General features: G+C 42.6%; 1 protein-coding gene across 1 annotated transcript in view; it reads right to left on the bottom strand.

Annotated features, from left to right (window-relative positions):
* PCDH15 (protocadherin related 15) overlaps positions 1 to 24,391 on the bottom strand; it is a 2,836,044-nt gene that overhangs the window by 2,149,649 nt on the left and 662,004 nt on the right. The window contains exons 4-5 of the mRNA XM_073685487.1: positions 19,367 to 19,527; positions 9,752 to 9,907 (exon numbers count right to left, since the gene is read on the bottom strand). Coding sequence (XP_073541588.1) covers positions 9,752 to 9,907; positions 19,367 to 19,527 — 317 coding nt within the window. The remainder of the gene's footprint in view (positions 1 to 9,751; positions 9,908 to 19,366; positions 19,528 to 24,391) is intronic.

Genomic DNA, 24,391 nt, shown 5'->3' with positions numbered 1-24,391 from the left:
GGTCTTTCTTCTGCAGATGTTACTCCCCCCCACCGAGGGGGGGCTCGACCCACCAGCGGACAGGCACCAGTATTGAGAGAGGGGGGCTGGCCCTCAGGGTCCACCCCAGCTCTGGCACAAACCCGGCGACACAGAGGTCGCACGGGCAGGAACTGACTGGCCGTGTCAGCTTCCCACTTTTTTGATTTTAGAAGGGCATGACATGCCTATATCTGTGTCTCCCCCTCCTTTTACTCCTCCACCTCTTTTCTTTTCGCATGACTATATGTACTTGTCACTTTTCCATGTGTTAGTTGTGTCTTCTGAGCAGTTTGTCAGCTTTTGGACACCTTTGAAGTGTTTTCTATGTGTTTTCTATGTGTTTTCTGTTTGCCTGCAATTGGTTTTAACGGTGTTCGACGAACATACGGGTGTTCGACAAACCGAACTCGAACACTACGAGGGTGGCTCAGCACTAGTAAGCAACAAAAGGTTATGCTAAAGAAGCTGGCTGTTCACATAGTGCTGTATCCAAGCACTTTAATGTAAAGTTGAGTGGAAGGAAAAAGTGTGGTAGGAAAGGGTGCAAAAGCAACCGAGATAACCGCAGCCTTGAAAGGATTGTTAAGAAAAGGTCATTCAAAAATTTTGGGGAGATTCACAAGGAGTGGACTGCTGCTGGAGTCATTGCTTCAAGAGCCACCACACACAGACATATCCAGGACATGGGCTACAAGTGTTGCATTCCATGTGTCAAGCCACTCATGACCAATAGGCAACACCAGAAGTGTCTTACCTGGCCAAAGAGAAAAAGACCTGGACTGTTGCTCAGTGTTCCAAGGTGTTATTTTCAGATGAAAGTAAATTTTGAAATTGGAAATCAAGGTCCCAGAGTCTGGAGGAAGAGTGGAGAGGCACACAATCCAAGCAGCTTTAGGTCTAGTGTGAAGTTTCCTCAATCAGTGATGGTTTGGGGAGCCATGTCATCTGCTGGTGTAGGTCCACTATGTTTTATCAAAAGCAAAGTCAGCGCAGCCGTCAACCAGGAAATTTAAGAGCAGTTCATTCTTCCCTCTGCTGAGCTGACAAGCTTTTTGGAGATGGAAATTTCATTCTCGAGCAGGACTTGGCATCTGTTCGCACTGCCAAAAGTACCATTGCCTGGTTTAAAACCAACAGTATCACTGTTCTTGATTGGCCAGCAAACTCACCTGACCTTAACCCCATAGAGAATCTATGGGGTATCGTCAAAAGGAAGATGAGAGACACCAGACCAAACAATGCAGACGAGCTGAAGGCTGCTATCAAAGCAACCTGGGCTTCCATAACACCTCAGCAGTGCCACAGGCTGATAGCCTCCATGCCCTGCCGCATTGATGCAGTAATTGATGCAAAAGGAGCCCCGACCAAGTATTAAGTGCATTTACTGAATATACATGTCAGTAGGCCAACATTTTGGATTTTAAAAACATTTTTCAAGCTGTCGTTAAAAAGTATTCTAATTTACCGAGATAATGACTTTTGTGTTTTCATTGGCTGTAAGCAATAATCATCAACATTAGCAGAAATGAACACTTGAAATAGATCACTCTGTTGGTAATGACTGAACTGAAATAAATTAACTTTTTGATGATATTCTAATTTATGAGAAGCACCTGTAAGTGTTAATCTACCAAAATGTGCACATTGTTTAAAATAATTTTTGAGCCCTCTTCATTGCTCCAATGTTTGAATTTTAGATGTGTACATACATGTCATCTGAATACTGCAGCCAGTTGAAGGTGCTTGCTTGTGACAAGTGATGGGCGGCACGGTGGCGCAGTGGTTAGCACTGCAGCCTTGCAGCACAGGGGTCCTGGTTTCAAATCCCACCAAGGACAACATCAGCAAGGAGTTTGTATGTTCTCCCTGTGTTTGCATGGGTTTCCTCCGGTTTCCTCCCACACTCCAAAGACATACTGATAGGGAATCTAGATTGTGAGCCCCAATGGGGACAGTGACGATAATGTATGTAAAGCACTGCGGAATATGTTAGCGCTATATAAAAAAAAAAAGATTATTATTCAATTTTATAAATGCAAATGGCCTTTTTTTCCTCACCTTTAATATAAAACGTGAATTTTCATTTTTGTAATATCTGTTTCCATTATCAACTCTATATACCATATACCCCACCACCATACACTGCTGTTGTTGCTGCATGTTTGCTACCAGTCGTGAACATACATGTAGAAACTTCGCAATCTATAATTTTAGGTTTCATAAAAGTATTTTTAATTTTGGTTGATTTAAAAAAAATGTAATAAAAAAAATAACAAGAGGTTAAGAATTTGCAACTGTATTTGCAACAATGTTTACAGCTGTATTTGCAACAAGACTGCTGTTGCCGCAAATCATTTTCCATGCAGTTACATAGGGACCATTTATTTAAGGTAAAGCTTTTTTTTTCAAAGGTAGGAGAATTTTAAACCCAAAACTGGCTAAGTTGGTTAGGTTAATGTATGCCAACCAAAAACATGACACAAGCGACCGATGGATAGAAAAAAAACTAATTAAAAAAAAAAGAATGTAGTTATTGCTAGAAGCATTTCTAGCAGTACTGTTAGTGCGGACATCAACTGTCCTTGCAGTAGTAGCACCAAATGAAATTTACATTTTGCCCTCTTTGCAATCTCTGGCAAGTGCATTAGTGAAGAGAAATTGGAGGGCAGCATAGTGTATATGTCCCCATCCCTCATCTCAATCACAGCAGGATGATATAGTCTTTGACAGCAACACCATGATCCAAAGCCAGCATTCTGATCAGTCCATTTCCTTAGCCACCACAACAGTTAATGCTGTACATAGCATTAACAATCCATCGATGACACCTGACATGACAATGACAATCTGTCAAGTGCAATTCGTCAATGACACCTGTTTCTATTCTACCCTAATGTCCCCTGACCAGCAGCACCTTGGGGGCTAAGGAACATACCACACCAGAAAAAACACTTTCCATTGATATTTTGGAAGACATGAACAGTCACTGCTTGTTCTCAGAAGACATGGTGCCATTGGAGATGGACAACATGATTCTAATGTCAATCTGTGTTTAAGTCTAAGAGAGTTGAGGTGGTAAGGGTAGGGACACTGACAATGGTAATAGCATAAAACAGAGGCACCTGTCAGCTAAATCAGGATTGACTATAAAGATGATGATAATGATTCTGTTTTGAACAAAACGTGCCTACCAGACAGGGGTGGAGTTGAGGGTATTAGAGGAGAAGGTTGCTGGTATCGATGATACACATTACATGCAATTAGTGATGAGCGAGCACTAAAATGCTCGGGTACTCATTGCTCAGGTCGAGCAAATTGGAATACTCGTGTGTAAGTCTATGGGAAACTCGAGCATTTTTCAGGCGGCTCCCCCCGGTGGTCGGCAGAGGGCCTAAAAATTGCCCAAATCGATGGGAACAGTGTTCAAATGACATGGGGACAGCATGGGGAAGACCCCTGGAAACATTTCTGACTCCCGAGTCACTGCTGTCAACAACGTTGTCAGAGGTACTACGCCACTTTTACGGACTCACAATAAATGATAGAAAAACGAAACCAAAATGGATTTTCCTGGGAAATATGTTAAGGAACATCCTTTCCATGACATGGACAATGTAAATAAAGCAAAATAAATAACCAAAAACAAAAATACTCCTCCACACCTTGGGCTATTTTCACACGTAGCGTTTTTGATGTGTTTTTGCACTTTTGCATTGCTTTCAACAAAGACAAATGCATTCACTGGGAAATGCCATTTTAACATTTCACAACCTTATCTGGCCATGTGGAGTGTGACACATCATCAGACACATGCATACAGTGCTGAAAAGACATGGGATCAACATGGGGAACACCTCTGGAAGCATTTCTGACTCCCAGGTCACTGCCTAAAAGTGTGTACATCATAAGTGATCCTTGGTGCATGCGAAGAAGCCTCCTGCCATGCACCAGTCATTGCAGACTTGCAGCAATCACTATCCACGTCCTTGTCCCAGTGCAGCGTTCAGTTGTCCCTACCCCATTCCTTGGAATGCAAGCGCAAGTATGCAGCCAGCAATCCACCCACCCACAGGCTGCAATACTATACTGCCAAATTTTTGACAGCTGCTTGCACTTGAAATGTGACCTTCTAGGCTCATGGAGGCGGAAGCTTTTCATAACCTCATGCCAGTGGTGGCTGGGTGTCCATACTTGGTCCCCAGCCTCCACTGCTTCTGCCGGTGTTGCCTCCGCCTTCCACTAGCACGGGTCCCACAACATTTCCCATGCCCTCCCCAGTGCACTTACTGGGAAGGACCGCCTAACCACAAACACGTGGACAGGTGAATGTGGCCAGGGACGGTACGGAGCCAGTCCACAACTTTTTTTGCTGAGAGTTGTATTTAGCTCAGTGAAAGGACTGGCATAGAGGGAAACCGTATCTACCCTGCATGTCATATTTCCCAGGAAGTCCTCTAATGCAGCTTGTTGCAGAAGCAATGGCAGCCTGTCCAACATCAACTCGCACTTGTCGGTGATGCTTTGCCACACACACATCTTTCTGTGCGCATTTAATTTCATGAATACAGAGTTGGACAATGGCCTGATCTGTAATGCGGTTTAAGAAATAACATGCATAAGCATGACCGATGCACATTAAAAAAGCAGCCACAGAGTGTCCGGGAACCTTCCGCCACACTTTTCTCAGCCAGGGCTGCTTCTCGGCAGGGTTGGACGGGCCCACCAGAGAACCGGAGACTCCTCCGGCGGGCCCTGGCTTCTACTTCAGGAGAGTTCATAGTGCCGAGGTGAGGCCATGATGATGATAGAGGCCACCATCTGCTTAGCTTTCTGTTACTTGGAATGCAAGTGCAAGTATGCAGCCAGCCACCCACCCACAGGCTGCATTACAAAACTGCCAGATTTCTGGGCAGCTGCTTGCACTTGAAATATGGCCTTTTAGGAAGCTTTTCACAACCTCATGCCAGTGGCGGCCGGGTGTCCATACTCGGTCCCCAGCCGCCATTATTTCTCCCGATATCGTCTCCGCCTTCCACAAGCACGGGTCCCACAACATTACCCGTGCCCTTCCCAGTGCACTTACTGGGAAGGACTGCCTAACCACAAACACGTGGACAGGTGAATGTGGCCAGGGACGGTACGGAGCCAGTCCACAACTTTTTTTGCTGAGAGTTGAATTTAGCTCGGTGAAAGGACTGGCATAGACGGAAACCTTATCTACTCCGGCTGTCATTTCTCCGTCACAAGGTTCTGCTCATTGTCACACATGACCATGCCTGGCTGTATGTTCAGCGGTGAGAGCCACAGATTAGGCTGCTGTATTACAGATTTCAACAACTCTGCAGCGCTGGGCGGTTTGTCAATTAAGCATTAAGCATGTTGGATACATATTTGCACTTGCGTTCCAAGGACTGGGATATGGACAACTGAACGCTGCGCTGGGACAAGGACATGGACATGTTTCCTGATGCTGCAACTTGAGAGTGTGCAACGACAGGTGCAAGGCAAGAGGCATCTTTGCATGCACTATGGACAGGGGATTGGCTTGCATGCACAACAGCGGAAGAAGCAATTGTGCCACCCGCAGACACTGTTCCTGGACCCTGAGGTTCGGCCCACAAAGTCGGGTGCTTTGCTGCCATGTGCCTGATCATGCTGGTGGTGGTCAGGCTGGTGGTTTTGCCACCGCTGCTGATGCTGGCCTGGCAGGTGATTTAAATAGCCTTTTTGGGGTTATCAGCTGAGTCTTTAAAAAACAACCAGACACGGGAAGACCTAACAGATGTACTGGCATCTTCCTTTCGTGTTGGTGTTACAGGGAATGGTTGCCTGCCTTCTGTCTGCGGCCACCACACTGATTTTTCCTGCCTGTTGGGGTGCTCTGCCTCCTTCCCCCTGTGTGCTGCTGTCCCCGCTCTGCATATTCTCCTGACTGTTGGGTCAGTTACTTTATCATCCACCACCTCGTCTTCCACTTCGGCACCCTGGTCCTCCTCCTGACTTTCTGGCAATTGTGTCTCATCATCATCCACCTCTTGTGACACTTTCCCACTGTCGCCTTCGTGTGACCGTGGCTGCTCAAATATTTGGTCATTGCTACACGCGATCTCCTCTTGCCCCGCTTCAAGTGGACCGGGCGAGAGGCCCGAATCTATAAATGGAAAAGTGAACAGCTCTTCAGAGTGTCCAAGTGTGGGATCAGTTGTCTCTGGGTTCTCGGCATGGTGGGAGGAAGGAGGATCAGGGTGAGGAATATGTGGTCCAGACTCATGGCTACTGAGACTTTACCGTGTGGAAGACAGGGTGTTGGTGGTGGTGGTGGCAAAGTGACTGGAAGCATTATCTATTATCCAACCAACAACCTTTTGACACTGCTCTGGGTTCAATACTGGTTTGCTGCGGTCCCCTAGAAATTGGGACAGGAAGATCAGGCGAGAAGATGTGGGTGTTTGTTGTGGCACAATTTCGGCTTGCCCACGGCCTTGTCCTCGGCCTCTGCATGAACCATTACCATCACGTCCAGTTGCCCGTCCCTTGCCATGTGCCTTGCCCATTTTCAATGGAGGACAGTATCTTCCACGCTCACCACAAATGACTGAGTTTGGAGCAAACGTATATGTGATCCGTGTGATGGAGAAAACAGAGTTTTAAATACCTGGCCTGTAGGTAAGTAGTTTGAACAGCAAACTGTGGTGAATTGCTTCACTGGCACACTAAAGGAAATTTTTAATGGAGGCCAGAAATGGCAGTATTTTCTGACAACGTATATGTGATCCATGTGACGGAGAAAACAGAGTTTTAAATACTTGGCCTTTAGGTAAGTAGCTTGACCAACAAACTGGTGTGAATTGCTTCACTGACACACTGAAAGAAATTTTTAATGGAGGCCAGAAATGGCAGTATTTTCTGACAACGTATATGTGATCCATGTGACGGAGAAAACACGGTTTAAATACCTGGCCTGTAGGTAAGTAGTTTGAACAGCAAACTGCTGTGAATGGCTTCACCGACACACTAAAGGAAATTTTTAAAGGAGGCCAGAAATGGCAGTGTTTTTCTGACAACGTATATGTGATACGTTTGACGGATGAAACACAGTTTTATATAGCTGGATTTTTAGCGCTGTAATATGGAAAGGACCTGGCTGTATTCTCTGGATTGCTTTTTAAGCAAATAATGAGGATTAAGATCCCCAAAAAATTATTCCTGGCCGCTGAGACCTGGGCCTTTGTCTTGAAATATCTAACAACAGCAGAAGGCAGAACTGGAATGGAGCATCTTGTGCTATATGCACTGCAGTCTGCTATATACCCTGCCTGCCTGCCTATATACACTGCCTGCCTGATATCTCTGCAGATGGATTAGTTAGTCCTCAAAAGGACTGTTTGTTGAGATGGATATGTATAATGTACGTTTTTTCTCCCTACACTACCTAATACACAAGCAAATCTCTCCCTGACGCAGCAGCACCTCTCCCTACACTGCCTAGTTGCAGAGTAGACTGACGAGCTCAGCGGCACCAGGTCTGACATAGACCTGATGATGCTGTGCGGCCAGCCAATCACTGTAATGCCACAACCACCATGGCTGCGGCATTACAGTGAGTGACAGGGAATCCCTGCATGTTTATTGGCGCTCTAAAGAGCGCCAAACATGAAGTGAAACATGAAGCTCTGAGCATCTCAAATACTGAGATGCTCGCGCGAGTACCGAGTACTTGCAAGTATGCTCGCTCATCACTACTCTGGTTCAATGAAACCAGGTTTTAACAGAAATAGTGCTTCTAAGTCATCAACCTGGCAAAAAAGGAGAAAGACTTTCTTTGAAACAAGCATATTTCTTCAAATAAAGACTACAACAATAACAAGTCGTACTTGAACTTCACAGTCTTCCGATAATTTTGAATAATAGCATGGATAATAATAGTGTGCTTGTAGCTTTTGGCAGGGGCCGACATATCATTGGTGCAACCTGTGCATAGGCACAGGGGCCCAAGAGGTAGGAGGGCCCATTTCTACCTCCAAAGCAACTGGAATTGTGAATTATGATGAGCTTTTGGACTGCAAAGGTCCCATATATTGTTTTTGCACAGGGGCCCTCTTCTGCCTGTGTCCGCTGATGGGTTTTGGTGACTTTTCAGAACAAGATGTGATGTTTGCATATATGGGAAAGAACACTGTTTTTGAACATTACATGACATGTATCCAGCAGTTTTCCATCTGAGGGGTCTATTTTAAATAGCATTAGGGGCTAGATGGTTGATAATGGGTGGTATGAGGTCTTTCATATAAATTACACAGAGACATGAGGGATTCCTGGTCTCCGGTCTCCATGAAGTACATAGTTCTATAAGGGGGTTTTCTTACAACACTCCAGCTTTTCTTTTTATTTTCTTGGGATGACTTTTCACCCTATTATCAGGATCACTCCAACACAAAAACATTTTCATGTTCTATCAGAATAATTATTCCCTGATAATTCCATTATTCGGTCATTATTATTTATATATCAAAAACTGTTAACCTTTCAACCAAACAAAACTTTTTTCAAGCCAAAAGAAAGAAAAGCCATGGGTTGCAAAAATGTACAATGCGAAGCTAGAGCAGGTAGACCAGACCACTCCTCATACCTCCTTCTTTTGGTTTCACGCTCCCATTGGCATAACATCTCCTTCCAAAATCATATGAAACAAACAGATGCCAGTAAATGAGACCTCCAATGATGCACTAAGACTCATGAACCAACAAGTATGTACAATAGCTCCAGAATGCAAAGCGTGAAGTCCAGCACCAGAAAAAGGGCACCACGAAAATGCAAAAAAATTTTTTAGTCAGATTAAAAAATATACTATATAAGCATTGCAGTGAGCTCCAATCTGGTGTTGCTGCTTGTGTGAGTATGACTAAAGGTCTGCATGTAGAGTGGTCTGTATGCCTACAGAGCAAGAATCCCTCAAGTCTTTATGTGTATTGAACCCACAATAGTTCTCTACCAACTAGCCCAGAAATAATTGAAAATTAGAGACTGCAGGGTGGTAAAATAGTGGAAAATGCAGGATACAAGTCAAGTAACCAACTGTACACTTTTATTTTGTATTCTAGGCTTTTCTTTGTTTTGCCATTTGTGTTTGAAATATAGCTGTTATTTTCCTAGCTTTTCACATGACGAAATAAAGGAATGTTAGGGTGCTTTCTGGTGCCTTGGAGATTGGTTTCTTTTTGTCTACATAGCACATGTGCAGAAGCATGGAGGAAATTAAACAGCAGTACTGAGCAGTGTAGCTGTGAATTCAGCTCCAGGTTAAGACAGAACACATGCTAAAAACTCTTCTTCTTCATCCTTCTGACGAGACTTCAATGGGCAATTATAATCCAATTTATCAGTGAGCTAGCAGTCTGTCTTGTAGAATAATTCTCTGATATGATTTATTACGATGTCTCTTATAGTTTAGTGTATGTGTATAGGTCTCTGGAATACTGGTAGTGAAAATTCTATTTGTAGAGATAAACTGTACTGAGCCAAAGTGAACTCAATCTATCCAGTAATTGAGTAACCAGTGAGCTTCCAAACAGAGATCAACTATGGCAGACAACAAGTAAACTCCATATAATCAGTAGACAAACCTATAATTTTGGATATACTGCTTTAGAATTTTTAAAAAAATTGTAGGTTAAGAAAATACAAATGTAATGGACACATTTAGTAATTGTATTATGATATTCACTCTTACCTCATTGACTGTGGTGGAGTACCTGCTCTGCATAAATTGTGGTGAATTATCATTCCGGTCCCTTACGACTACTCGTACAACATGGGTAATGATGCTGCCAACTTTTAAATTTGTACACTGAATTTTGACCCCAAAAGTAATGATGGACATTGGAGGCTATAAAGAAGAATAATATAGAGTGGATTACTTAAAAAAACAGTTAAAGTCTGAATTTTTCTCACAATATTTTTACCATATCCAAATCTGATGTACAAAATGTAAAACTTAGCACAGTCGTACAATATTCAGTGTGACCCATAAGGGTGCTTTCACATTAAGTCTATGTACCCATTCAGCCATTCAGTGGACCCTTAGGGTCTTACAACCAAACCCCCCTCAAAACGCAATTCGGACATATGCGCCAAAGGAGACATAGACTATAATGGTACCCAGAGAGCAAAAGTGCACTCGGCCATACATCATATTCGGGCTTGTACACCTACCGCAGTCTACTATGTCTAGGTGTCTGCCACCAGTAGGCATACGTGCCCAAAAATGATGCATGGCACTGCGCATGTTTGCTCTGTCAGCACCATTATAGTCTATGGCCCCGTCGGCGCATACGTCCGAATGCCGTTTTGCCAGGGGGGTGTTCGGACGTGAGCCTCGACGGGGCCACTGTACGCTGGAGCAATGTGAGAACATCTCTGTAATAGCATCTGATGAAGCATACCACGATTTATGCACAGTTCAACAGAGAGAAAAAAACTCTTTATACCCCTTTTTATGAAGTGTTATTCATATGTATTGTGTGACCATTATGTTACAAAAGCATGAGAAAAAAAAGAATGACTTGTAGAAAAACTTCTAATTTTAGCAGTGAATAGATGGATAATAAAAGCACTTTTATGAAAATGCATGATAGTGTGTTGTCTGAAAAACAAATCCTAAATTATAATAAAGTTTTATTTTCTTCACATTTGAAACCATTTTCTAAGTTGAGTAACTGCAACATGCGCCAGAGCTCCATGAATCAAATAATTGTGAATTAAATAGTTTCAGTGTTGTCACATAGACTTATTGTAAATCTGTCAGTGGGCCTTCTACAAAGAAAATTAGTGACAGATTTGGGAATACGTATGCCAAGCTCAGGGCCGACTCTTCAAATCAAAAGCTGAATGTCATAAATCAAATAGCCCTTTTTTCTAGTAACTAATAGAAAATAGTTATGTTCAGCTAAAAAAGATACAGTTAAACTTTCACATTGCATAAATACACTTAAAACTTCTATGCTTTTGGTTTCTCCAGTGAGGACAGGCGATTACCCCTTGATCAAAAATGTAGACCTGTAAAGTTAGACACAAACTACATAATGCCTATTCAGTTCATAGCTATGGAGGATTAGTTGTACAATTGTGCTCAAAAGTTTACATACCCCGGCAGAATCTTTGCTTTCTTGGCCTTGTTTCAGAGAATATGAATGATAACAAAAAAACTTTTTATCCACTCATGGTTATTGGTTGGGTGAAGCTATTTATTGTCAAACTGCTGTGTTTTCTCTTTTTAAATCTTAATGACAACCAAAAACATCCAAATGACCCTGATCAAAAGTTCACATACCCCAGTTCTTAATACCGTGTATTGCCCCCTCTAACATCAATGACAGCTTGAAGTCTTTTGTGGTAGTTGTGGACGAGGTTCTTTAATTTCTCAGATGGTATTCTTCTTGGCAAAAAGCCTCCAGTTCCTGTAAATTCCTGGGCTGTCTAGCATGAACTGCGTGCTTGAGATCTCCCCAGAGTGGCTCAATGATATTGAGGTCAGGAGACTGAGATGGCCACTCCAGAACCTTCACTTTGTTCTGCTGCAGCCAATGACAGGTCGATTTGGCCTTGTGTTTTGGATCCTTGTCATATTGGAACATCTAAGTACGCCCCATGCTTCAGGGCTGATGAGTGCAAATTTGCCTCCAGTATTTGCTGATAATGTGCTGCATTCATCTTTCCTTCAACTTTTACAAGTTTCTTGTAGTTCACACATCCCCAAAACATCAGCTATCCACCTCCGTTCTTTACAGTAGGAATTGTGTTCCTTTCATCATAGGCCTTGTTGACCTCTCTCCAAATGTAAGTTTATTGTTGTGGCCAAAAAGTTCACTTTTGATCTCATCACTCCAAATGTGTTCCAGAAGTTTTGAGGCTTTCTCTGTGCTCTTTGGTATATTGTACGCGAGATACTTTGTGGCATTTGCGCAGTAATGGCTTTCTTCTGGCGACTCGATCATGCAGCCCATTTTTCTTCAAGTACCTCCTTATTGTGAAACTTGAAAAAGCCAAACCTCTAGCTTTCAGAGAGTCCTGAATTTCAGCTGATGTTATTTGTGGGTTTTTCTTTGCATCCCAAACAATTTTCCTGGCAGTTGTGGCCAAAATTTTTGTTGGTCTACCTGACCATGTTTCGGTTTTTATAGAACTCCTGATTTTCCATTTGTTAATCAAAGTTTGAATGCTGCTGACTGGCATTATCAATTCCTTGGATATATTTTTGTATCCATTTCCTGTGTTATACAGTTTAACAACCTTTTCCCATAGATCCTTTGACAATTCTTTTGCTTTCCCCATGACTCACAATTCAGAAATATCAGTGGCTGGATGAAAGATGCAATAGTCTGTCTGGATTCCAGAAGCTCACTCAGCTTTTAGGCACACACACTGATTACAAGCAAACAGGTCACAGGTGATGATGTTACCTTTAGTAGCCATTCAAACCCATTTGTGTCAAATTCTCTGCATGTTATCAGGCCAAAATCACCAGGGTATGTGAACTTTTATATCAGGGTCATTTGGATATTTTTGGTTGTCATTCAGATTTAAAAAGAGAAAACACAGTAGTTTGACAAAAAATGGCTTCACCCAACCAATAACTTTGACTGGAGAAAATGTTTTTTGTTATCATTCATATGTAATAGTGGGGAAGGACTTAACCTTCCCTAGGCACTGAAGTAGTTAAGGAACGTGTTCCCTTAATTAATCCTCTCTGAACTGTTGTAGGCCAAGCTAAGGGGTTAGCTCTGGCATAGTTCCTTGTGGGCTGCAGTACCTGTAATCAGCCACAAGATGCCACTGTCCTGGGTGCAGATGTCAGGTTAAGTCTCCTAGCAGTGTTATAGACAGTGATGGGTTAAAGTTCTGTGATGACAGCTCACAGAGGGTGGGCACATTAGCAAAAAGCCTCTGTTTTAGTGTCCAGAGGGCAGTTAGAGATAGGACAGTGACCATTACGGGCAGCCTGAATATATGTGGCTGCTAGGGTAGAATGGAGCTCCATACCCTCAGACAGTGGGATCAATAGTGCAAAAGTCTCCCTACACAAGAGAAAGAGTCCTGTTAGCCGGCCGGAGAAACTCAAAGGAAGTGTTGAGGACCCGGGCACTTCTAGTCTGCAGGAAGCAGAAGAAGATAAATAAGACTCCAGGCTAAGAAGTGGGGGAGAGATTGGATCCAGATCACTGTTAGTATTACAGAAGAGTCTCTTGGGATAGAGATAGAGTCACAGAGATGCTTCACTCAAAAAGGGAACCAGGGCTGAAGATGTTGCCAGCGCCTGTGAGAGAGATAATAACCTGTCGGACCTTATCCATTATATCTGCCTGTAAATATTGTACATATTCCTCTTCTCCAAGTAAAGTTCAAGTTCTGGTTAAGAACCTCGTGTCCTCTTAATTTATTGCTGCCCTGGTCCCAGAAGAGAAATGCCTGGAGACAGCCGCGATCGGATGGTTTGAAGTAAGTGGAGAGTCCCACATACACAGCCACACATCAGAGGGAGGACACGAATTGTCTGTAGGGTGCCAGAGTGAGAGGGGGCTACAGCTCGCCCACGACTACCTCGCTGGGGCACCTTACACATACTCTCTGAAGCAAGGCCACGAAAGCAAAAATTCTGCCGGGGTATGTAAACTTTTGAGCACAACTGTATATTCTATTATTTAAAAGACTCCAATTATAGTGAAAAAGTGACATTCTACTGTAAAATTTGACAGTTAGTGATCATACTCATCTGCGTTTAAAATGGACAAGTTAAATCCAATAAAAAAATCATGTGAGAGCCGTCCGATTTTTGTCAGGAAAAAACACACACGTATCAAAACTCAACCAATTTGTTAAGGACAGCCCAGGAAGCTCATTAATTCCCACAAGTGATGTAATAAATAGGAAGTTGGGAACAAAACATGCCTCCAGGGAAGCAGTTAGATACATCATGAATGTGGAGCTTCTAATATGTTCAGTGAAGCAGCATCCAGCAATTTGGTTGAGTCTGGGGAAAGTGAGGAGGGCTTCTGTATGAGTTTAGCTCAATATTTAAGAAAGGTGCCATTTGTATTGATGCTGCGGACCAGGGCAGCTATTCAAATAGTCATCAGTGCCACCACCTCCTCAAACAGTCCAATGGTTGTTTTTGATTTCCTAGAAAAATGGCAGCTTTCTGAGTCAAATCAAAACCAACCATTAGACCCAAAACAAAGGCAGCCAGTCCAGCAATCAGCCCTACTTCAGCCATCTCCTCCTGTGTGCCAGACTATACAGGTCCATCAGCCTCCACCTCCAGTTTGCCACACTGTACAAGCCACACCATCACATCCTTGACAAAATATTGATCACAACCAAACACCATCACCAACATCTTGGCTGCCACATTATTAGTTTGCCAGATGGAATGAGAATCATAAACTGCCACGCCAGACCCTAGATTTTTCCCACCATTTAGTACACCGCCGTATGTAACCCCTTATGTGTCCACTCCCATTTCTGCTCTACTACATTTCCCCACACCTTGTGCACCTCAGTGACTCGCGGTGATGTCAGCGCGAGCGCTGTGGGAAAGTTCTCACTATGCACATTCAGACATCATTGAGATTATCAGAGTTCATTGGATATGAACTCCGATTACCTTTCACCGCGAGCGTGAGAAATTTCTCATGGTTGCAGTGACGTTTGCTTCTCCTCAATCTGTCAATCCTTTGCACTTCTTCCAAGCAAGGCAATAACAAGGTGACCTGTTTGAAGCATTTTAAGTATTTTTTAAATATTCAAAAACTAAATTAAAAATATAAAAATTTAAATCACCTATTCTGTAAATATTGTTGTAAAAGTCCAAACATTTTAAAATGTCATAACATTTTCTCACATGGTCAACATCATAAAAACTAAAATATCCAAACCCAAGTTTTTCAGTCACCTCGCTTCCATGAAAAAATGGAATAAAATATTACTAATCAAAGATATCCCCCCAAAAAATCAAGCCCATGGCATAGAGGTCTTAGTTTTGGGTCTCAAAATATGGCAAAGCAAACCAAATATTTATTTTTAAATGTAGATAAACTAAATGTAGTTTTAAATTTAGATAAATTAAATTAAATGAAATTGGTATCACTGTAATTATACTGTCCTGTAGAATAAAACAATAACATGTGTTATTTCTACCTCAAAGTTAACACTGTAGCAAAACATGAGCAATTTCTTTTATTCTTTAAACCCTGCAAAAAATGTCTTCATCTTTATTTTTTGATGTTTTTTCTTAAATAATATAACAAAATGTATGAAGCATGGGAATAAATTAATGAAAAGATGAATAAACATAATATACCCCATTATGTCAATTATAAAAAATGTAACAAGTCATTTCTGACTTGGCGCAATTTATTTATTTATTTGTGATTTTAATATATAGAAAGAACATATTATTTAATACATCCAAAAATGCTGCTTAAAAGGAATCTGTAAGTAGGATCAACCTTCCTAAGCCATCCATATGGGCATGCAGGTCATATTAAGCTGAATAAAATGATAACTTGATATCTGCGATACGATATTCTATTCCAGAGAAATCCACAATTTCTTCTATGTATATATGAGCATCTCTTATATGAACTGTTCAGGACTATGGATCGGACACTGATCTGCTTGAGAGTTTATTATAAATGAAAGGGGGGGGTTACTGTGTGAGACAAGTAACTAACACAGAACAGAAGAAATTAACTTTGTCTCCTTACAAATACATATGCTGCAGCTCTCACAGCTCTGCTGTATTGCAACCCTGTCTGCCTGAGAGATAGAAGCTGAAGCTGAGAGGAACCTGCAGATATGTCAGGTTTAATCACACACAGCTCTGCAGTGAGATCAGGAGAGCAGAGAGTGGCCATTACACATCACGCTGGTAATGTCCCCTTTCATTTACAATAAGCCCTGGGGGTAGATTATCAGGGAGATCTGAGTCCTGCCCATAGATCTTAAGAGCTCATTTACATATAAGAAAAACATGGATTTCTCTGTATAAGACATTGGATCGCAGATATCAAGGTGTCATTTTTTTCAGCTTCCTATGACCTGCATGCACATTTAAACAACTTAAGAGGGTTGATCCTACAGACAGAAAGGGGTTGTGCCACAAACAAAAGTATATTTTAATCAACAGATCTTGGAATAAAAATACACTTCGCAACTGGATGTGTTTAAAAAAAAAATGTTCCTGTCCTGAGATAATCTTATAAATGTGCCTGTTACGCTCGCGCCCGGACTGACTGGCGTGAGCGTGATTAGTGATCCCACTGTACCATGAAACGAGGAGTGCCTGGAGGGGCGTAACTAAGTATCAACCTGATCCAACCAAGGTCGCACGGCGGCTTAGTCGACTCCGTGGACCAAGGAGGAACCGAGCAGAGGTACCAGGTGCGACTCCAGGTCAGACCCCGGTCACAGTTGTTGACCCACACCAGGAATGCAGGAACAGGCAAGTTAGACTGGCATACAGGCAGGTGGGTATTTGCAAGTACAGCTGGTATGCAGACAGGTGGATACTGGCAAGTACGGCAGGTATGCAGACAGGTGGGCACTGGCAAGCACGGCTGTTTTGCAGACAGGTGGGCACTGGCAAGCACGGCTGGTATGCAGACAGGGAGATACTGGCAAGCATGGCTGGAGTGTAGACCGGGAGGTACCAGCAGGTTGGAGCGCAGGCTGGATAGGGTCCAGTGCAGACTGGGAGACAGTTACAGAGCCGCAGATGCGGTAGACAAGCAGAGTAAAGCGAAACCGCCGGAGTGGAGGACAAGGCAGAGCAGAGAGGAACTGCTGCTGCGGTGAGCAAGCAGAGCGGAGCGAAAACCACAGGCGCGGTGGGCAAGGCAGAGCAGAGCAGAACCTGCCGGAGTGGTGGACAAGGCAGAGCAGAGTGGAACCGCCGGAGCGGTGGGTAAGGCAGAGCAGAGAGAAGCCGCCGAAGTGGTGGGCAAGGCAGGGCAGAGAGAAGCCGCCAGAGCGGTGGGCAAGGCAGAGCAGAGAGAAACCGCCGGAGCGGTAAGCAAAGCAGAGCAGAGAGAAGCTGCCGGAGCGGTGGGCAAGGCAGAGCAGAGAGAAGCCGCCGGAGCGGTGGGCAAGTCAGAGCAGAGAGAAACCGCCGGAGCGGTGGGCAAGTCAGAGCAGAGAGATGCCCCCAGAACGGTGGGCAAGTCAGAGCAGAGAGAAGCAGCCAGAGCGGTGGGTAAGTCAGAGCAGAGAGAAGCCGCTGGAGCAGTGGGCAAGTCAGAGCAGACAGAAACTGCCGGAGCGGTGGGCAAGTCAGAGCAGAGAGAAACTGACAGAGCGGTGGGCAAGATAGAGCAGAGGGAAACCGCCAGAGTGGTGTGCCAGTCAGAGCAGAGGGAAACCGCCGGAGCGGTGGGCAAGTCAGAGCAGAGAGAAACCGCCAGAGTGGTGGGCAAGGCAGAGCAGAGAGAAGCCGCCGGAGCGGTGGGCAAGTCAGAGCAGAGAGAAACCGCCGGTGTGGTGAGCAAGTCAGAGCAGAGAGAAGCCGCCGGAGTGATGGGCAAGTCAGAGCAGAGAGAAAGCGCCGGAGCGGTGGGCAAGTCTGTACAGAGAGAAACCGCCAGAGTGGTGGGCAAGTCAGAGCAGAGAGAAGCTCCCGGAGTGATGGGCAAGTCAGAGCAGAGAGAAAGCGCCGGAGCGGTGGGCAAGTCTGAACAGAGAGAAACCGCCAGAGCGGTGGGCAAGTCAGAGCAGAGAGAAGCTGCCGGAGCGGTGGGCAAGTCAGAGCAGAGAGAAACCACCGGAGCAGTGGGCAAGTCAGAGCAGAGAGAAACCGCCGGAGAGGTGGGCAAGTCAGAGCAGATGGAAACCACCGGAGCGGTGGGCAAGTCAGAGCAGAGAGAAACCGCCGGGGTGGTGGACAAGACAGAGCGGAGCGAAACCGCAGGTGCGGTGGACAAGGCAGAGAGGACAGGGCTCTGTTCACATGGAACAGACTGGAAAATACAGGAAGATACGGAGGAAGGGAAAAGGGACAAGCAGAACCAGATACACACAAGGTACTTCCTATGAAGTAGCGAGTGGACACAAAACTCACAAACAGAAGTACAGAGACAATGAGTTGGAGTTAGGTGCAGGTTCAGATACTGCAGGAAAAGGGAAGGTATGGACATAGAGACAAACCGGTAACAGGCTAGGATACAGTTCAGACAGGAACTGCTACTGCAAGAGATACCAGAACGAGCCTGGGAAAACAGCTCCCAGAGTGGCGGAAACAGACTAGAAGTCACAGGTAACAGGCCTGGGAATACAGGCCCCAGAGTAGTGGAAACAGACTAGAAGTCAGAGATAACAGGTCTGGGAATGCAGCCCCCTGAGTGGCGGAAACAGACTAGAAGTCAGAGATAACAGGACAGGACCTGGCAATACAGTTGCAAAGACAAACCGAGTGAAGGTGTTGCTCAGGCACCTCCTACTGGGTGGAGGGGGTTTAAATATCCAGTGACTCACAGCAATAGGCTGGAGACGCATTAGGGGTGTGCCCACAGCAGCTATAAGAATCAGGAAGTAACCCGGCCGCCGCCCTAAGCAGTTAGTCAAGAGAAATGCACATAGCATGAACTGGAGCAGGGATTGCAGACTGGACTGACAGGTACGATTGCGGTCTTGCATAGTGGGAGGTGGTGCACTATGCAAGCACGCCGCCAGGGATGTAACAGTGCCCCAGTGTAAGGGCTGTGTCTGACCATGGAAGGAAAGGTCAGATATACCACAGCTACTGGGCAGGGGAAGAAGCAAAAGACTATACACAAATTACAGCAGGGGATCAGATAGAATTTTGTTTTAGGTAAAATATTGTTTGAAAACAGACAGGGAAATGCTTTCTCTCACAAAAAGAATCAGCTGTGATCCCATGCTGTAATGTCTGTATACTCTTTTGCTTCCTCCCCTGCCCAGGAGTTGTGGTATGATCAGACCATGTTCCCTCATGGTGAGACACAGACATTACACAGTACACAGCAGGGGCACATTTATAAGATTACCTCAGCACAGGAACGTTTTTTAAACCCATCTAATTAAAAAAATTATTATTATTCCAAGATCTGTTGATTAAAATATTCTTTTGCTTATTGCACAACCCCTTTAAGTATGGAATAAATTCACATACAGTAGACTTATGGCATGTTGCACCATAATGATTTTTTAAAACCAATATATATATAAATCAGTAGTATTGGTTTAGTTCTAGAGAAAATGCATGTGCTACATCTATAGTTCTCTCACACCCCATCAGGTTCAGTGAGGTTATCTAAAGGTTGTTCGATAAACTTACATCTCTGTCCAAGACTCTCCCAGTGCTGTTGAGATACAGGATCTGTTTAACAGGATCTAATATCACCCAGTAATCCGGATTTTCTATTAAGGTAAGTTCTATGGTAGGAGAAAGGCCTCCAGCTGTCCCTTTGATTTGCATATTGTCCACAATTATAGTACCTAAAAAACGAAACAAACAAAAGCCATGTTATATAGTATATATACACTCACATAGGCATATCATATAGTAAATACATGTAAACATATAGCAATATAATAAAGTACATATATATATAAATATATATAAACAGCCATGTTATATAGCAGATACACATATAGCCAAGTGATATAGAACTTACACATACAGCTACATCATGCAGTACATGCACATACAACTATGTTATTAGTACATACATACTCACATGTACAGTATGATAGTATCTCCTAACCAAATTGTGAAGTAGATGTACTGTAATTGAGAAGTTGGGTAAGGGTGAATGAAATAGGCTCAAGAGTAAGATAAAGGGAATCTATCAGTTGTAGATATCAAGGTATACTTTCTATGACCTGCATGTCCACATAAACGACTTAAAGGGGTTTTCCCGTGAACAAAAGTTCATTTTAAAAATTGTGTGTGTCTGACTGTGCAGGAACATGCCACATCTCCTGGGCAGGGGAGGAAACAAAATACAATACAGACATTACAGCAGGAGATCATAGAGGATTCATTTTGTGAGGTAAAATATTCGACTTCCTGTTTTTAAACAATATTTTACCTCACAAAATGAATCCCCTGTGATCCCCTGCTGTAATATGTGTATGGTCTTTTGCTTCCTCCCCTGCCCAGGAGATGTGGTATGTTCCTGCACGGTCAGACACAGCCAATTTCTAAAATGAACTTTTGTTCGTGGGAAAACCCCTTTAAGAGAGTTGATCCTATTGACAGATTCTCTTTAAGGGCAGGTGCTGATGAGCATATTTTTAATCCAAGTGTGATCCAACAAAACATTGGATTGTACTCGGACCAATCTATGGGGCCATGGTCATATTCTAGACTGTCGGATGGAAAAATTACTGCATGCTCAAGTTTTATCCAATAATCAGATCCCACTCGGCCATGCAAGACATCTAAGTACAATCCAATTTCCACTGAGTGAAACAATGGAGAAGATGCAGCCTATCCTTAGCACCTGCCCTAAGGATATGGTTACACAGAGTCTTTGACCATGACAGCCGTAGAGCCATCAAAGTTCCCTTGGTGCCACTGCTATATTGCTGCGCTTTAGAAGAGAATGGGCTCGCATTGTGACACCTTCACTGCTGCAACCGTGACAAGCAAGTCGCAAAGAATCCAACCGGGTCTAATTTTTGTTTCTTTCTTGTCGCAGTTGCAGTAGTGTAGGTTTCAGACAGCAACACCATTTACTTCCATATCACTGCTATATCGAAGCAACACGATTGAACTTCAGTTGTGCTATAGTTGTCCAGGCTAAAAGTCATCATGTTATGGCCTAAATCACCCCCCATTTTCTCAATTTAAATGTAAAGAATGAAAAATAAATAAAAATAAATATTTGGTATTGCCACATCTGTAAAAGTCCTACCAACCAAAATATAAAATTAAAAAAACCTGAACTATAAACCCTGTAAAAAAAAAAAAAAAATTAAACATTAGAATTATTATTTTTCAGTCACCATATCTCAGAAAATGACTACACAAAAATAATAATAATAATATATATTTTTACAAAGAATGTTTTTATAACCACTAGAATATGTTGTATAAAAGTTTGGTATTACCATAAGCATAATGACCTGAAGAGTCATGCTCCAGCTACTTTTTACTTTACAATACATTCCATAAAAATGAAAACCAAAAAAACAATGGAAGAATTCTTTTTTTTCACCATTTCACCTTATTTGAATTTTTTTTCCTGTTTTTCAGTACATTATATGAAAAAACTCAATGGTGTCATTCAAAAATAAAGGAGAAAAAGAAAAGACAAAATTGAAAAATTGCCAGTTCTTGAACTGTTATGTACATACACACACTACTATGTCATATAGTATATACACACACAGTGCATACAAGCATGTACACATACAGTCATGCAATATAAAAGTTACAAATCAAATGGTCAGTTTATAAAACAAGAATTTAGACGCGATAAATAGTTAGGCATTTTATCTTTTTCATCAAAGCTATTATGTTTTTTAAGTACAAAATAACATTGTCAAAGTGCTTGAACACTGTTCTGCCTTAAAGTAAAGGAATAACTTCAAAGTGAAAAGAAATGTATATTCCTTCTCATTGAATGTTACATTCCTGTATAATTACACAGTCGTCCCACGCTTACGTCTCTTCTTGAGTTTAAATAAATGCAATCATTTTATCTTTCAAAATAATTAAGATACCCCAAGTCTTTTTTCCAAATTCATGACATCCTTTTTGTAAATTGGTTAATTACAAATAATTCATATTACATGAGGCACCAATAATTAGCACTGTAAAGTGGTAATATTTTGTCCCTGACCCATCAGTCCATGCCTTTTCTAATGTACAACAATATCCAGCTGGCTCTAGATGCAGCTGATTGACATTTCATGCTGTTATTTAATCTATGATCTACAAGTACACCCAGATATTTCTCTGACAGCTCTAATTTTGCTTCACCCTAAAATGCATGATGCATGCAGATTTTTAGTTCTCAGATGCATTTTATTTATTTTCACCAGGAGCGGAAACAGACAGAAAAAGGCTCCTGAATAAAAGTCAATATATGGACCATTTGCAGTCCAATATCTCATCATAATGCACAAATTCCTCGTGTTTTGGAGGTGGGATTAGGTCCCCCTACCTCTTGGGCCCTTGTACGGTTTGAAAGGTTGCAACTATGGTATATCCACCCCTTATATCTACTAGATGCACCTGACAAAGGTGAGCAGAAACGCGTTGTGCGATCAGTTTCCAGCAATACTTGTGATTATATTATTTTTTTTAAATAAAAACACCCCTTTTAATTGAGACTGAGAGTTGTGGGACGAGTATTGACCAGGCGGTTCCATTTGAATCTCTCAATGGCAATCTCCGCTTTTCATCTACGAGAGCGCCTCCTGGATTTTTATCTTTCCTTATCCACTAAATATGAAAGAATTTGTTTACATGGAACTGAATTCTACTCAAATTTTATAAAAAATTGCATTCCCTAAAATGCAAACTTTTTGTAATTCGCTTTCATGCGGTTTCAGCAATATGGCAGCCGACTGGCTACAATTTTGCTAAACTGTATAGGGCCATCAAAAGATAAAAAATAGAAAAATTATTTATACTCACCTTACTGCACACTTCTCCAGTCCCTTTGCTCTACACCATTCCCCACTCGGTTCTCGGTTCATCTTTTTAATGTCAAATCCATGGCTTCTTCATGCTAGGCCAGAACTCCCAGCTCTAATGAGACCCAGGACAGTTTTGGGAATGTAATTGTAACTAGTGTTGAGCAAGTATGAATTTTTAACCCGAGCGTGCTCGCCGAGTATATGGACGTTCTCGGCATTTATGTTATTGTCACCGCTGCTGCAAATGTCATGGCTGTTACTCAGCTGTGACACATGCAGGGATTGCCTGCCTAATAGGCAATCCCTGCATGTGTCACAAGTGTATAACAGATGTGACACATGCAGCTGCCGCGACACTTTCATCGATGCCGAGCATGCCGCAAATACTCGGTGAGCACCGGAGTGTGCTGATCAAAAAGGTTAACGATTCATAATCGCTCAACACTACTCATAACCTTATACAAGCATGTGCAGAACAATCCCAGTCCTTGTCAGAACTGGTCTGGTCTTCAGCACAATGGCAGCAGCATTTAACATTACCAGCCACGGGCAGAATTCAGCTCCACCTGCGGCTGCTAGAGGCAGTTGATGGCTGAATAATTCAACCATCATCTGCCAGAAAAGATGTGGGTTTAACTTGCTCCCGTATCAAAATCAGGGAGCCGGCATGTGACCTACCAGTACGTCATATGACGGTAAGGGGTTTAGGTTAAATGAAACCATACTGTAATTTATTAAAATTTTCCATAGACTGCATTATATTACACAGCTTGGTGCAATTATCAATGAAATTAGATACAACATTATTGTATATAATTACTAATGGGAAGAATAGTGGGGCAGCACTTAATGAGAGGTCCGCAGGTAATCAGTGGCTACTGATTGGCTGCAACTATCACAATATGTCTCCCACTTGATATTGATGCCAGCAATCCAGTGGGGAATACAGATTGGTGGGGCAGTAACTGTCTGGGATGTGAGCACAGTTTTTTTTTATTACACCACCTTGGGTACATGGAGTTTCATATATTTGCTTCTAAACCCTTTTTAGGAAAACAATATAGAATATCAGCACATATCCAGGCATAATTAGGTCAGATATACTCATATATTCATGCTCCGTACCACAGTAGTGTCAAACTACTCCATAGTAAAAAGTTTCTCTTAATTAAATAGATCATATCTTAGAAACTAAGAAACTCAATCAGTCACGGTCACAATTGCAAGTACAATCCTTGTACAAATAGAGTGGAGATGGTGTCCATAGAAATAATAAATCCTTATGTAAGATTGAGTTCATACATAGCGAAAGTGAAGATTCCATACCAAAAAATCTGCAACAGTTTAGAATACGTCAGTAGGGTGTTCAACACTCCATTCTTACGCTTTCCTCAGCACAAATGGCATTGTGGGTTATAGCTAATTTAGTGACAAAGAATTTATAATTGGCGGAGAAAGTTTGAACTTGATGGACCTTGATCTTTTTTCAACCTATGTAAAAAAAAAAAGTGAAATCCAGAGCATGGTACAGATTCTGAAATCTGAAACGTGTTCATTGTTTTACAACATTTTGAAGATTTTTACACTTTGCAATACAAGGAGTAAAATCCACAGTAAAAATTCTATGTAAGGCCTCATTCAGACATCTGTGTTTCACGTACGTGCTCTCTCTGTGATTTTCAAGGATAGAACACATATCCATTACAGT

The sequence above is a fragment of the Phyllobates terribilis genome, unplaced genomic scaffold (genome assembly GCF_046119375.1).
Source record: "Phyllobates terribilis strain yellow unplaced genomic scaffold, ASM4611937v1 Scaffold_5__5_contigs__length_657084704, whole genome shotgun sequence".
Lineage (NCBI taxonomy): Eukaryota > Metazoa > Chordata > Amphibia > Anura > Dendrobatidae > Phyllobates > Phyllobates terribilis.
The sequence above is the reverse complement of the archived record's forward strand: the minus strand, read 5'-3'. Positions and strand labels throughout refer to the sequence as shown.